Source organism: Carcharhinus amblyrhynchos, chromosome 8 (assembly GCF_965287045.1).
Source record: "Carcharhinus amblyrhynchos chromosome 8, sCarAmb.v2.hapA, whole genome shotgun sequence".
NCBI lineage: Eukaryota > Metazoa > Chordata > Chondrichthyes > Carcharhiniformes > Carcharhinidae > Carcharhinus > Carcharhinus amblyrhynchos.
This window is the reverse complement of record NC_137331.1, coordinates 113,103,205-113,118,218: the sequence shown is the minus strand read 5'-3', so window position 1 is coordinate 113,118,218 and position 15,014 is coordinate 113,103,205. Positions and strand designations below refer to the sequence as shown.

The 15,014-nt window shown below is 43.4% G+C and overlaps 1 protein-coding gene across 1 annotated transcript in view; it reads left to right on the top strand.

The window, feature by feature from the left end:
• The window catches only part of LOC145346843 (piezo-type mechanosensitive ion channel component 2-like), an 895,380-nt gene that overhangs the window by 831,230 nt on the left and 49,136 nt on the right, over positions 1–15,014 (top strand). The window contains exons 45-48 of the mRNA XM_080194667.1: positions 909–1,123; positions 1,337–1,495; positions 10,622–10,769; positions 13,584–13,772. Coding sequence (XP_080050793.1) covers positions 909–1,123; positions 1,337–1,495; positions 10,622–10,769; positions 13,584–13,772 — 711 coding nt within the window. The remainder of the gene's footprint in view (positions 1–908; positions 1,124–1,336; positions 1,496–10,621; positions 10,770–13,583; positions 13,773–15,014) is intronic.

Genomic DNA, 15,014 nt, shown 5'->3' with positions numbered 1-15,014 from the left:
TCCCAACAGCTCCTAACTAATGTAAAGGTCTTTTAAAACTGTTCAATTTGAAACTCTGCAGTTTTATTTTCACACCTCAGTCACTATTTTCTGGGAGGAGCTTCAATAAGCCTGGGAAGAGCAGAAACAGCTCAACAGTGCCACCCTTGTAATCAAGCAATAACCTATGACCAGCTAAGGCAGTGGCTAAAAGTACTGAAATTCAAATGAACCAAAATAGCTGTCCTGTTCTATGAAAAGCATTATATAACTACAAGGCTGTTTTTTTTCCTCCTTTAGTTGTGCTGCTCACCATGTTGCTCAGAAGGGATTTCTGGTGCTTGCTCTTCATTTAGCAAGGACTAAAATTAGCAGCTGTCAGAGGTCTAATGCTGATCTAGTGACTGTCTACAGTACTATCTTGAGGTTAAATTGGCTCCAAGATAGCCAATCAAAGGTGGTAAATTCAAATTGAGCCAATAATCTTTTTTTTTAATCAAGTACCTTTGCCAAATCCCAGTAATCCAGGTTATTGTTGCTGATTAACCAGGAGCTTGGACTCCTTTCATTTAACTGCGTGCCAGATAATCCTTCAGTTGGGGTTGATATGTAAGTAATTGAAGTGCCAACTTCTAATGAGTTTGTACACTTAACTGCTAAGTCCAATAATTTCTCAATGTAACCAAGGAGCCCTTAACATGTAGCCTGTTCTTAAGTTATTGAGGCCTAAGTATGATGTGTTCCTATGTAGACTATGAAGTCCATGGAAAGCAAAGGAAAACATTTTTTAATCTGGATTTTTCCATAATGTAATTGAAAAACTCCTTTGGTTGCTGTTGAATTTCTTTGTATCCCAGAGATCTAATTGACTAAAAGTAACTGTGTGCAGGAAGTCAATAGCTCAGTGATGCCTGCTTTGTCTTCCACAGAAACATTCCGCAGCTGCTGATATCACATCCTCTTTGTCAGAAGATAAAGTACCGGAGGCGTTTTTGGTGATGTTAATAATTCAGTTTGGAACAATGGTGGTAGATCGAGCACTGTATCTCAGAAAGACAGTCTTAGGGAAAGTTATCTTTCAAGTCATCCTTGTTTTTGGAATTCACTTCTGGATGTTCTTTATCTTGCCAAAAGTGACAGAACGGTAAGGTCTTTAATTTGTTGAGCTAGATGGAAATTTCAAGAGGCAAAAAGCTTGGGTTTTATAGACAAATTACTCAGTTATTTCACTGTAGGCTAGTAATCGTCAATAGTGACAAATGCTTCATGTATCTTCCACCATCATTTAAATGTGTTTGGTGTATTCATATATACTAGCATAGCACTCAACATAGCTTTCTTTGTTATTTTCTTACAGGAGGTTTAGCCAGAACAAAGTTGCACAGATTTGGTACTTTGTTAAATGTGTTTACTTTGGATTGTCAGCTTATCAGATACGTTGTGGTTACCCGACACGTGTGCTTGGTAACTTTCTGACAAAAAGCTACAACTACATCAACTTGTTTCTCTTCCAAGGGTAAGAAAATTTCTTGTTAAATGTGGTAATCAATTCATACACCTTCTCAGTTTGACTAAATATTTACTGAAATTTATAGTTATAGTTCCCAAGTATCTCAATGATACAGTAAAAATTGCCTGAGGTCACACAGCTTTCAATATAAGTGACAATATATAGATTTATAATGAAAGAAGCAGTAACCCATACATAGGTAAATTTTATAAACATTAAGAATATATGGCCTCATAACTTGTTTTCATATCTTTGTATCATCAGCAAATTTGACTACAATACAATCCATCCCTTCATCCAAGTCATTAATGTAGATTAGAAATAGTTGAGACCCCAACAATGATCCCTGCAGCACTCCACTAATTACAGGCTATACACTGAGTACTTCCCATTCCTTCACAGCCGTTTTTCTCAAAACATCACCATTGACAAGGAGATCAACACCAGATCAGCCAACTCGACCTTCTATAAACTATAGCACAAATATGACAACAGAGACGACCTCATGTCAAAAAAAAAGTACTAGTATACAGAGCAATTGCAGACACCACACTCCAGTTCTTCAATTAGATCGGGGGCTGGATTTTCATCCTAGAAATGGGTACCTCACATCAGGAAATTTTCCAGTTCAGCACACCCACTTAAAGAAAAAGTAGCCTGACTGGCAAGCACCATATTTATCTGAGGAAGATGGGTATGGGAAATGGTTGACCAAACCGCTATTAGCACAGATCAGAGGCAGCTACAGGAGCTGCTGAGACAGACCGGTTAAATGAAACTCGTCAGTCCTCTGGGAGTTCATCCCACTTGTTTTGTACGATATTAGACCTTCTACCCTCACCCCCTCCACACATTCCTCATGTCTTCACGGAGGAGGACGTGAATAATTTGCCGGGTGTTAGCGATAGAAAGGTGGTAGGACTGGAGGGTCTTAATGACATTAGTGTTACTAGAAAGGCGGTGCTCAACAGACTGGAGGGGCTGATTGTGGACAAGTCCCCAGGACCGGATGGAATGCATCTGAGGGTTCTGAAAGAAATGGCGGAGGTGATAGTGGATGCCTTGGTGGTTATTTTCCAAACGTCGCTGGATTCCAGGGAAGTGCCGGATGATTGGAAAACGGCTAATGTTACGCCGTTGTTTAAGAAGGGTGCCAGGCAAAAGGCGGGGAATTATAGGCCGGTTAGTTTAACGTCTGTGGTAGGTAAAATGTTAGAATCTGTCATTAAGGAGGAAATTGCAAGGCATCTTGAAGGGAATTGCTTGATAGAGCAGACGCAGCACGGTTTCATTAAAGGGAAGTCGTGTCTGACAAATTTACTGGAGTTCTATGAGGATGTGTCTAGGGCGGTGGATAGAGGAGAGCCGGTGGATGTGGTCTTTCTAGATTTTCAGAAGGCGTTTGACAAAGTGCCTCACAAGAGATTATTGCAGAAGGTCGAGGGACATGGAGTTGGGGGTAGGGTGTTAGCGTGGATAGAGGATTGGTTGTCAAATAGGAGGCAGAGAGTGGGGGTCAACGGGTGCTATTCGGATTGGAGGATGGTGACTAGTGGAGTGCCCCGGGGGTCGGTGCTGGGGCCTCAGCTTTTTACCATTTATATAGATGATCTGGAGGAGGGAACCGAGTGTAGAGTATCGAAATTTGCTGATGACACCAAGATTGGGGGAACGGCAAATTGTGCGGAGGGTGTGGAGAGTCTGCAGAAGGATCTAGATAGGCTGGGCGAATGGGCCAGGAAATGGCAAATGGAATTTAATGTTGGCAAGTGTGAGGTGGTCCACTTTGGTAGGAAAATGGTAGGAAGGACTATTACTTACGAGGCGAAAAACTGCAGCAGGCGACGGTGCAGAGGGACCTCGGGGTCCTTGTGCATGAGTCGCATTCATAGCGAGGGGGATTGAATATAAAAGTAGGGAGGTCTTGCTGCAGCTGTATAGGGCATTGGTGAGGCCGCAACTGGAGTACTGTGTGCATTTTTGGGCGCCGCACCTGCGTAAAGATATTTTGGCCTTGGAGGGAGTGCAGAGGAGGTTTACTAGGCTGATACCGGAGTTGAAGGGGTTGAGCTATGAGGAGAGGCTGAATAAACTGGGCTTGTACTCATTAGAGTTTAGAAGAATGAGAGGAGATCTCATTGAGACGTATAAGATGATGAATGGGATGGATAGGATAGAGGTGGAAAGACTCTTCCTGCTCAAAAAAGACAATAGGACTAGGGGGCACAGCCTCAAGATAAAAGGGGGGCGGTTTAGAACGGAGTTGAGGAGGAACTTCTTCACTCAAAGGGTGGTGAATCTCTGGAATTCTCTGCCCGTTGAAGTGGTGGAGGCTGCCTCGCTGAATATTTTTAAGACGCGGGTTGATGGGTTTTTGATAGGAGAGGGGATTAAGGGTTATGGGGAGAGGGCGGGAAAGTGGAACTGAGCAGCGACAGATGAGCCATGATCTTATTGAATGGCGGGGCAGGCTCGAAGGGCTGGATGGCCTACTCCTGTTCCTATTTCTTATGTTCTTATGTCCTGTCCATGCCAAGCCAGGACCTTCCACCCATCCCCAATTGCCCTTCCTAGTCTTCGTGTCTCACCCTCCATGCAAAACCATGCCCTCCACTCACTCCCAATGGCTATTATAGACTCCAAGACAACCCATGCACCCTTGATGATGCTCATAGTCTTCCACTCAGCTGCAGTGGTCCCTCACATCCTATATGTCCTTCATGTCAATTCCTAGCACTTGAGTGCCCTTTTACTTAGTATACACTGTGCAGAACTAATGACCTGTGGTAATGATGCCATGTATGTAAATGTTTAAAAGCAACCATTTGTAACTTTATTTTAAAAAAACTGTTATTACTATACTCCTATAAAACTATCAATCAACTAAACTTTTAAAGTATTAATAACAGAAATTATTGTTACGTTACACCTCTTTACCATGTATAAGTAAACACTGAGCCAGTGACAAAATAGATCACAAAGAAAACATCTTTTAAACATAAACTTGCATCACATTTTCCCTTGTGTGAACCTGTTTTATCAAATTAATGGAAATCTAGGATCTCATTTGATTGAAAGAGAACTGTAGATGTGGTATACCTGAATTTCTAGAAGGCATTTGATAAGTTGCCAAGTAAAAGATAAGAGTACATGTACAGGGCTCAATGTACTAACATAGATAAAGGATTGGCTAGCTAATGGAAAGCAGATAGTGGGTACAAATGGGTAGTTTTCAAATTGGCAAGCTGAAACAAGTGTGCTACAGGGACCAGTGCCGGGGTCTCAACTATTTATAATATATATCAATAATTCGGATGAAGGGACTGACTGTATGTTTGCTAACTTTGCTGATGATATCAAGATAGGTAGGAAAGTTGTCAATTGAGGCAAAGAATCTGTAAAGACTGATTACGTGTGGGAAATAAAATGACAGGTGGAGTATAATGTGTGAAAATATAAACTTAGCCACTTTGGCAGGAGGAATAGAAAAACAGTATACTATTTTACGGAGAGAAATTGCAGAACTTGGTGCAATCTGGATGTCCTGGTACATAAATTATAAAAACTGAGTATGCAGGTATAACAAGTGATTAGGAAGACAGATGAAATGTTGACATTTATTGCAAGGGGAATGGATTATAAAAGTAGGAAAGCCTTACTGGAGCTGTAGAGGGCCTTTGCGAAACCACATCTAGAATACTGTGTGCAGTTTTAATCTTCTTTGTTAAAAGATGACAGAATTGCATTAGAACAAGGGAATGGCGGAGGTGATCGTGGATGCCTTGGTGGTTATTTTCCAGTCGTCGCTGGATTCCAGGGAAGTGCCGGATGATTGGAAAACGGCTAATGTTACGCCGTTGTTTAAGAAGGGTGCCAGGCAAAAGGCGGGGAATTATAGGCCGGTTAGTTTAACGTCTGTGGTAGGTAAACTGTTAGAATCTGTCATTAAGGAGGAAATTGCAAGGCATCTTGAAGGGAATTGCTTGATAGAGCAGACGCAGCACGGTTTCATTAAAGGGAAGTCGTGTCTGACAAATTTACTGGAGTTCTATGAGGATGTGTCTAGGGCGGTGGATAGAGGAGAGCCGGTGGATGTGGTCTTTCTAGATTTTCAGAAGGCGTTTGACAAAGTACCTCACAAGAGGTTATTGCAGAAGGTCAAGGGACATGGAGTTGGGGGTAGGGTGTTAGCGTGGATAGAGGATTGGTTGTCAAATAGGAGGCAGAGAGTGGGGGTCAACGGGTGCTATTCGGATTGGCGGATGGTGACTAGTGGAGTGCCCCAGGGGTCGGTGCTGGGGCCTCAGCTTTTTACCATTTATATAGATGATCTGGAGGAGGGAACCGAGTGTAGGGTGTCGAAATTTGCTGATGACACCAAGATTGGGGGAACGGCAAATTGTGCGGAGGGTGTGGAGAGTCTGCAGAAGGATCTAGATAGGCTGGGCGAATGGGCCAGGAAATGGCAAATGGAATTTAATGTTGGCAAGTGTGAGATGGTCCACTTTGGTAGGAAGAATGGTAGGAAGGACTATTACTTACGGGGCGAAAAACTGCAGCAGGCGACGGTGCAGAAGGACCTCGGGGTCCTTGTGCATGAGTCGCAAAAACCCAGCTTGCAGGTGCAGCAGGTGGTCAGGAAGGCGAATGGGATGCTGGCCTTCATAGCGAGGGGGATTGAATATAAAAGTAGGGAGGTCTTGCTGCAGCTGTATAGGGCATTGGTGAGGCCGCAGCTGGAGTACTGTGTGCAGTTTGGTGTCTTGGCGTTTATTGGTAGGGGGATTGAATTTAGGAGTCGCAGCGTCATGTTGCAACTGTATACAACTCTGGTGCGGCCGCACTTGGAGTACTGTGTGCAGTTCTGGTCCCCACATTACAGGAAGGATGTGGAGGCTTTGGAGAGGGTGCAGAGGAGGTTTACCAGGATGTTGCCTGGTATGGAGGGGAGGTCCTATGAGGAGAGGCTGAGGGATTTGGGGTTGTTTTTGCTGGAAAGAAGGCGGCTAAGAGGGGATCTTATTGAAACATATAAGATGATTAGAGGTTTAGATAGGGTGGATAGTAGTCGCCTTTTTCCTCTGATGGAGAAATCTAGCACGAGGGGGCATGGCTTTAAATTAAGGGGTGGTAGTTATAGGACGGATGTCAGGGGTAGGTTCTTTACCCAGAGGGTGGTGAGGGATTGGAATGCCCTGCCTGCTGCAGTTGTAAATGCGCCTAGTTTGGGGGCGTTTAAGAGATCCGTGGATAGGTTTATGGACGAAAAGGGATTGGTTTAGGTTAGTGGGTCATTGTTTTGTAACTGGTCGGTGCAACATCGTGGGCTGAAGGGCCTGTTCTGCGCTGTAATGTTCTATGTTCTGTGTTCTATGTTTTGGGCGCCGCACCTGCGCAAAGATATTTTGGCCTTGGAGGGAGTGCAGAGGAGGTTTACTAGGCTGATACCAGAGTTGAGGGGGTTGAGCTATGAGGAGAGGCTGAATAAACTGGGCTTGTACTCATTAGAGTTTAGAAGAATGAGGGGAGATCTCATTGAGACGTATGAGATAATGAATCGGATGGATAGGATAGAGGTGGAGAGACTCTTCCCGCTCAAAAAAGACAGTAGGACTAGGGGGCACAGCCTCAAGATAAAAGGGGGACGGTTTAGAACGGAGTTGAGGAGGAACTTCTTCACTCAAAGGGTAGTGAATCTCTGGAATTCTCTGCCCGTTGAAGTGGTGGAGGCTGCCTCGCTAAATATTTTTAAGACGCGGGTTGATGGGTTTTTGATAAGAGAGGGGATTAAGGGTTATGGGGAGAGGGCGGGAAAGTGGAACTGAGCAGCGACAGATGAGCCATGATCTTATTGAATGGCGGGGCAGGCTCGAAGGGCTAGATGGCCTACTCCTGCTCCTATTTCTTATGTTCTTATGTTCTTATGTAGAACAAAAGAACAAAGTACAGCACAAGAACAAGCTCTTCAGCCTGCCAAGCCTGCGCCGATCATGATGCCTGCCTAAACTAAAACAGGCTGCACTTACAGAGCCCATATCCTTCCATTACCATCCTATTCATATATTTGTTTAGTTGCCCCTTAAATGCTGCTATCGTATCTGCTACCACCACCTCATCGGGCAGCACGGTACAGACATTCACCACCCTTTGTGAAAAAAAACTTGCCTCTCACATCTCCTCTAAACTTATCCCCATGTACCTTAAACCTATGTCTCCTAGTACTTGACTTTTCTACCTAGGAAAGAGCATCTGACTATCTACTTTGTCCCCCATGCCATTCATAATCTTGTAAACATCTATCAGGTCACCCCTCAACCTCTGTCATTCCAGTGAGAACAAGCCAAGTTGGGCTATTTACGTACTGTTTCAAGAAACCCTCCTGGATGCTCTTTACAAATTCTGCCCCTAGCAAAAAGTGAGTCCCAGTCAATAAATTGAAAGTTAAAATCACCCACCGCAACAACTGTGTTGTTTTGCATCTTTCAAAACCTGTCTGCACATCTGCTCCTCTATCTCCTGCTTGTTGTTGGGAGGCCCATAATAAACTCCCAACATTGTGACTGTACCCTCCTTATTCCTAAGTTCTATCACATTGTCTTGCTGCCTGAACCCTCTGAGGTATCATCTCTGAGTAGGGTTCTGATATACTCCTTAACCAGTAATGTAACTCCCCCATCCCCTTTACATCCCCCTCTAGCCCGCCTGAAACATTTGAATCCTGGAATGCTTAGCTGCCAATCCTGTCCCTTTTTCAATCAAATCTCTGTAATAGCAACAACATCATAGTTCCAAGTACTAATCCAAACTCTGAGTAATCTGTTTTACCTGTTATACTCGCTGCATTGAAACAAATGCACTTCAGACCACCAGTCCTGCTGTGTTAACAGTACTCCCTGACTGCTTTTTCTTGTAATCTCACTGGCCTTCTTCTGGAACTCCTCCTCAGTTATTTCTCCTGCTGACCCACTGCTGTGGTTCTCATACCCCTGCCATGCTAATTTAAACCCTCCCAAGTGATTCTCGCAAATCTTCCTGTCAGGATATTGGTGCCTCTTCAGTTTAAATGTAACCTGTCCTTCTCGTATAGGTTTCACCTGTTCCAGAAGAGATCCTAATGATCAAGATATCTGAACCCCTCCCTCCTACACCAGCTCTTTACCCATGTGTTCAGTTGCACTATCTTCCTATTCCTATCCTCACGGGCATGTGGTGCACGAAGTCATCCTAGAGGTTCTGTTTTTCAACTTACTACCTAACTTCCCTTGCAGAACCTTGTCACTCTTCCTGCCTATGTAGATAGTACTAATGTGTACCATGACCTCTGGCTGTTCATCCTCCTCTTTCAGAATGTCCCATTAGAAGTACAAAAAAGGTTCACTCAACTTTTTGGCTTAGTAGTATTATTGCTAGACTATTAATCCAGAAACTCAGCTAATGTTCTGGGGACGTAGGTTCGAATCCTGCGAAGGCAGATGGTGGATTTGAATTCAATAAAAAAATAAAATTCTGGAATTAAGAATCTACTGATAACCATGAAACCATTGTTGATTGTCAGAAAAACCCACCTGGTTCACTAATGTCCTTTAGGGAAGGAAATCTGCCATCCTTACCCGGTCTTGCCAAATAGATTAGGACTTTATTCCCTGGAGCGAAGAAGAATGAGGGGAGATTTGATAGAGGTGTATAAAATTATGATGGGTATAGATAGAGTGAATGTAAGCATTCTTTTTCCACTGAGGCTAGGGGAGAAAAAAACTAGAGGACATCGGTTAAGGGTAAAGAGGGAAAAGTTTAAAGGGAATATTTGGGGGGGTGTTCTTCACACAGAGAGTAATGGGAGTGTGGAATGAGCTGTCAGATGAAGTGGTAAATACGGGCTCAGTTTTAACATTTGAGAAAAACTTGGACAGGTACATGGATGAGAGGGGTGTGGAGGGATATGGTCCAGGTGCAGATCAGTGGGACTAGGCAGAAAAATGGTTCAGCACAGCCAAGAAGGGCCAAAGGGCCTGTTTCTGTGCTGTAGTGTTCTATGGTTGTATACATGTCACTCCAGAGCCACAGCAATATTGTTGACTCTCATCTGCCCTCTGAACAAGGACAGCTCGGGATGGGCAATAAATGCTGGCCAGTCAGCAATGCCCAAGTCCCACAAATAAATAAAACAAAATGAATTTTAAAAAAGTCATCCTGAGATGAGTGCACATGAAGTATAGGTGCACAGGTTGGGCCTTTACTCATTGGAAGTTAGCAGAATGAATATCATTGAAATGTGTAAAATCCTGAGTGGATTTGATAGGGAAGGTATTTGGGGAGGATGTTTCCCCTTAAAGAGGGTGTTTCACTTGTGGGAGAGACGAAAACCAATAATACAAATTACAAACAAGAAGTCTACCATTAAAGACTCGGATGAGGTGAATTCTCTCAGATGGCTGTTAGTATGTGGAATGTATTTCCCCAGAATGCAATGGAGACCAGGTCATTGAATTTTTTTTAAGGCAGAGTTAGACAGATTTTCGGGAGCCAAAAGTCATGGAGGGGGTCGACAGCTTGGTAGAGTTGAGACCACAACGCAGATCAGTCTTGATCTTATTGAAGCGGGCTTGAAGAGCTAAATGGCCTCCTCCTGTTCATAAGTCCTTTTCCTGATGATTTTCAAATGTCCTGCTACTATCTCTTTGATAATGGATTCTAACATTTTCCAACGACAGATGGTGGATGTATAGACAGTAGTTTCCTGCTTTCTGTTTCTCTCCTTTCTTAAATAGCAATGTTACATTTGCAGTTCCATTTAAACTGGATCCTTTCCAAAATTTTGGAAGATTACATCCTATATATCCACTATCACTGCATTTCACACTACCAACTTCACCCTTATTGACTTCTCAACAAGAGTAACTAGAGAATGACCAACTTTAATTCACTATTTTTCTTTACTAGTCTAGGTGCTGCGGGTATCTTAGTGTTCCATCAGCTATCCTTGTCTGAGAACTATTGACTCAGAACAGTTAGCACACACATGATATTTCTGGAGTGATGTGAGGATGTTTGTGAAATCAATTAAATTTTATTAATTATCCAGTGCCAGACACGCGGCACCTGTTCAATTCCGATGTAACATGATCTCCACAGATTTCGACTAGTTCCATTCCTGACTGAGCTCAGAGCTGTGATGGATTGGGTCTGGACAGACACAACCCTTAGTCTCTCAAGTTGGATCTGTATAGAAGACATTTACGCCCATATTTTTATTCTGAAATGCTGGCGTGAATCTGAGAAGGTAGGAAAGAAACATATAAATCACAGATCAATAATGTTTACAAATACATTTTTGAAAAAGGAAAACATTTATTTATCTGATAGCTTAATAATTTTCTGAAACATTCACTAAATGTTCTTGATTATTTTTCTCTGAGCTTTGCATTATTTCTGAACTTAGAACTGTTGCACATTTTTCATATTTCACATTAGTAAAACAACATTGACACAATGGATGTAATTCTCCAACAAAATGACTAAGGGAGTGATCTTCCCAGCTTGTCACACTGGTCGAACACTGTGGTGAGCTGGTAAAATAGGGTGGGAGGGGAGTGATCCCAGCTGCTCACCCACTGCACCTGATTTCTCACCTCTCATGATCTTACCAGCACCAGATATCTGGTGAGATCAGCCTTGCCCCCAAAGAGGATGCAAGGCAGATCTCACTGTTTAAATACCATTTAAAATATTGGACCGTGCAGGTGGATACCAATTGGCCGCAGAGCCATGCAGCTGTGGCAGGGTTTTATGGGCCAGCTATGGCTGGGGGAGGCAATGACAGGTTTCTGCACTTGTGCAATTGCGCCCTATGCTGCGATCAACTGGTTTTTGGGCAATTTAGGCTATACCACTCACCCTGCTGGCAGATTCCAAGTTTGACAAGGTGTTTTTGACCAAGTCAAATAAAATTCAATTTTTAAGTTGCCCAAAAATAGCATGAATTTCTCCCGTTTTCACGCTCATTTAAGATTTAGAATTTTTTGGCAAGAGAGGCAAAAAATCAGGCCTGCGTCTATTTTTCGCCTCTCACGATGTTACTGTTTTGCTGGTGAAAATCAACCTTGCACCTGGAAAGAGTGCAAGATTGATTTAAATATTCATCAGTTAATTTAAATATGATAAGTGAGTCTCAGACGCAATCATCTGGACTTAACTGCTTGCCAGTGGATATTCCTCACCAATAGTGACCAGACGTGATGACCTCGCCAATGGGACTGGAGGCCTTTGAAGCCCTCAGGTGGTCAGGCAGTGCCCTTTGGGTTAACAATCATCCAGAATGGAGGGATATGGGGTGGCAATTAGCCATTTGGGGAAATTGGATGTGGTGACTTGAAAGTAGCGATTGGCCAGGGGTAGATAGGGGGTGGCAAATCAGTGATCTGGCAGGGTGCTGGAGATTAGATGAGGTGGCAATGGGAGAGCAGTTGGTGAGGGAGGGGTGGGGGGTGGTGGGGGGTGAGGGAGTGACAGATCTCCCAGTACACTGCGTATGCACTGTACACAACGCAGTGGGAAATCAGGGTGCTGAGCAACAGCACCCCTACAGCTCAGCAGGTAGCTTCCTCAGCATGAATAAACTCAACCCTCTTCCCCCTACTGGCAATGACCATATCTTGCCTCTTTTTTTTCTAAGTGCCAAATGATTGTGTCTGGGAGCTCACCCAAAAAATAGGTGTGATTCTCTCTCGTTTTCATGTTTATTTGGCACTTCGAAATTTTTTAATAAGTTCGCCATCTCCAGCATGAAACAATGCAATTCCCATCGGGTCAGTTGGTGCAATCCTGATCGCAATTTTACAACTTTTATTGAGTTGCAATGTGAGTGAGAGAGATAGGGCTTAAAGACACTGACAAGGACTGCTCTTCAGAGAACAGAGCACCTCAGATTAACATTTAGGCCATACCTTGATCACTGGCATCAAAAGCCCACTCCTTAATCACTGGCAATATCAGGACCCCCCCCCCCCCCAATCTCTGGCATCAAAGGCCCCCTCTCCCTCTCACTTGTGCAAATCACCACTGTAGGCTCGCTACAGTCTTTGGCCTTTCAGCCTTACTGTTTGGCAGTGCCAACCTGACAATATCCCTGGCACCATGCTAGGTTGGAACTGCCCATCCATGACCACCTAGGGACTTCAGTGGCCTCCAAGCAACCAAGCATGGTCATCACATTTGGTCTCCATTTATAGAGACCAGTAGCAGTGATTCCCACCAGCTTCCTGTTGTGCCAATGGGTTGGTGAAATCCAGATTAAATGAAGATTTAAATATGTTAACCTGCTTCACGCCCTCATGAGGCAAGAACCAAATTATATTGCCACAGGTAGAGTAGAAAGAATCCCAAAAGAGGTTCACCGCAACGCAAATCGCATTTGACCCCTTTCACGAGATACTCCGGCCATCATGCTATTTGCAGCTGGGCACGTAAGGCTGGAGAATCAGCCCCACTGTATTTACTAGCATAATGGTTTATGTGCTTCAGGATTTGTATAATCATGGAACAGGGTTGGTGGCTAGTGGATGAGAGGGAATGAACCATTTTGCAATTCATAAGCACAAAAGTGCTTTAAAATCCTGCAGATTTATTTTAAATTAATTAATTTGTTTTAATAGTTTTAGAATGCCTTTTAGGTAACATGTATTAGTATTGAGGAATGGAACTCTTCCAATGCTGGCATCCAATGTCAGCATGAACTATACAGCAAGATCAAGTGTTGTACAGTTGGGTGAAACTTAAGTGCTCTCTACACAGCCCCAAAACCAAATCTCAGCTCACCCTTAAGAGTACATCCTAACGGAACACTTTATTTTCTGTTTCCAATACCAACCACGTAGGGACCTCTCTGAATGAGATTGATAGTCAATTACTACTAAATTATAAAGAGTTTTTAAGTTCCTGTCCAAATTAAATAATGTACATGATCGATGCCTTCAGGTTTGACACTACTTTCATATGGCAGGTGCTTGGATCATTCAGTTTAACACCCCAACTGAAATGGCTCTAGGATGTCTTGTTTAATGATTTTTTTTTAACTTTTGTTTGGGTTTCATTACAGAGATATCCTCAGCCACGTGGGCAGAAGAAAAAGAAAGTTGTAAAATATGGCATGGGTGGTCTTATCGTCTTCTTGTTAATATGCATTGTATGGTTCCCACTCCTCTTCATGTCCTTAATCAAATCTGTTGCTGGTGTGACAAACAAACCTTTGGATGTTTCTGTTAAAATAACCATCGGAGGTTATCAGGTAAAACAAAAGCTGCATTCTTTCTGAAACAAATTGTATACCAATGTAAACATTTAAAAAAATGCCAGAATTTTACGATCCTCCCAGTGGGTTTTGAGGTTGGGGCAGAGGTGGAAGGATATTGCATGGCTGGGAATCCCTTTGAATGGGACCCAGTTTGAATGGGAAGCAATTTTTTTAGTTAGAAATTTATTAGTGTCACAAGTAGCTTACATTAACACTGCAATGAAGCTACTGTGAAAATCCCCTAGTTGCCACACTCTGGTGCCTGTAGGGGATCAGGGAGGGCCTCCATCTAAAGCATCCTTCCCATCCCTCTCATCAAGCCAGGAGATTTCTGGACCACCCTCTGTCCTTTGGCCTACCCCCTGAGATAACAAATGCCACCCCATGACTCTCCAGGCATCCCCTACCTTCCCCTCCCGGCATCCCCTATCCTTGCCTCCCCTGGACCCTGCCACTTATCTTCACTCCAACTCCCTGCACTTAGTTCCAGGTACATTACTTTGGTGTTTCTTTCAACTATTGCAGAGCTGTGTTTGGAGGGGCTGGAGTATTGCTGGCCAATCTGATTTGCTGGAGGCTTTGCAAATCAGGAATTCTGCCTAAGTTAGGACAGATGTCCAACCTTCTGCCAATCAATGCTCATTAGGGCGTGAAGTGGGCAACAGGTCTTCGGAGTGGGCAGGAATATGTTCCCTGCCAACTCTCCAAAATGACAGGGACCGAGAACCACATCCCATCCTAAAAAATCAGACACAAGTGTATTCAATAAGGTATGAAGTAAACTGTGAAAATTTAGCTTTCATTTCCATACAAAGATTTCCATAATTGTAACAAATCTCAGCTGGATCCATTTTACTTCATTTCAGATGTGTGAAGGAAAGCGATTCATTAATTTAAACCAAGTTACAACAGAGAACAATAAGTTGCAAATTAACCAGTCTGGGATGGCACGGTGGCACAGTGGTTAGCATTGCTGCATCACAGTGCCAGGGACCTGGGCTCAATTCCTGGTTTGACTGACTGTCTGCATGGGGTTTCCTACGGGTGCTCTGGTTTCCTCCCACAGTCCAAAGATGTGCGGGTTAGGTGCATCGGCCATGCTACATTCTCCCTCAGTATATCTGAACAGGCGCTGGAGTGTGGCGACTAGGGGATTTTCACAGTAATTTCATTGCAGCATTAATGTAAGTCTACTTGTGACAATAATAAATAAACTTAAACTATATGATGTTGAGG